Source organism: Trichoplax adhaerens, genomic scaffold, assembly GCF_000150275.1.
Source record: "Trichoplax adhaerens TRIADscaffold_4249 genomic scaffold, whole genome shotgun sequence".
NCBI lineage: Eukaryota > Metazoa > Placozoa > Uniplacotomia > Trichoplacea > Trichoplacidae > Trichoplax > Trichoplax adhaerens.
In genome coordinates, this window is record NW_002062237.1 from 1 (window position 1) to 1,085 (window position 1,085).

The window sequence follows — 1,085 nt, forward strand, 5'->3', positions numbered from 1 at the left end:
AACCAGTCTTACTGACTCGCAAGCCGACTTAGTCGCCATAAAAACAGACATTAATGGCAATATCGATAGTTCCTGGGGAAATTCAGGTACCCAACGCATTAGTGAACTTAATGACTTAATCTCAGCCTTTAATCAAGAAGCGATTGCATTGAACAACGGTGAATTGATCATCGCCGCCAATAACGGTACTGAAAGCGGCGTTTATCTGGTTAAGCTTGATAACAATGGTTTACTTGATAGCAACTTTGATAGCGATGGCATAAGAGATGTTACTTCAACAGTTCCCATTAAAATAACTGGAACTGGCCACGACGCCACCAATAATGATTTCTATGTCGTTGGGGAAACAAGCTCCGGTGTAACCAAAATATTTAAATTTAATAGTGATGGGACCAACGACAATACCTTTGGAATGGGCTCCAATACATCCACATTAGACAGCGGTGTAAATTACACTCAAATTTCTGACACCAATTTTGTATCTAATGACATGACCATTGATAGTAGCGGTAACATTTACATCGCGGGTTCTTTCTTTGACGGCACTAAAAAGCGCGTTGCTTACATCATCATGAATTCAAATGGATTAGTTAATTTTAGTGGTAGCTGGTTAATCACCGTAAATGATACTACGGAGCGTTTGGGCGTGAGTATAGCCGCCAGTACTAGCGAACTTTTCATTCTGGCAAGAGATACCATAAATCAGGCTTACATGTACAACTTTTCTCTGGCAGGAACTTTAGACGCAACCTTTGACGGCGACGGAATATTGCCAATCACGGGTTATCAGGCACCGACGTCAAATCGAATTAGAGTGGAGGTAGACAGCAATCAAAAAACCTGGTTTTCAGTGCAAGATGGCTCTGGAAACTCCTTAATATTCAGATTAAATAGCACCGATGCCAATTTTGATAATAGCTTCGTTAATGGTGGCAAAGCACCATTAAACAATGGTGTTTCTGGTTGGGCTTTTAATATGGGATTCCAAGGGTTTGTATTAGATGGCTCAAATAACGCCTTACTCTTTGGATACAATAACAACCCCACTGATTTCGATGCAGCTTTAGTCGGCATGAATAGCTCCG

General features: G+C 41.0%; 1 protein-coding gene across 1 annotated transcript; it reads left to right on the top strand.

The window, feature by feature from the left end:
* Positions 1–69: 69 nt before the first annotated feature.
* On the top strand, positions 70–990 carry TRIADDRAFT_63039 (uncharacterized protein; the record flags this gene model as incomplete). Its single annotated transcript, XM_002119035.1, has 1 exon — positions 70–990. A coding segment is annotated over one exon (920 nt), but the record flags the coding sequence as incomplete, so codon positions are not given.
* Positions 991–1,085: the final 95 nt, after the last annotated feature.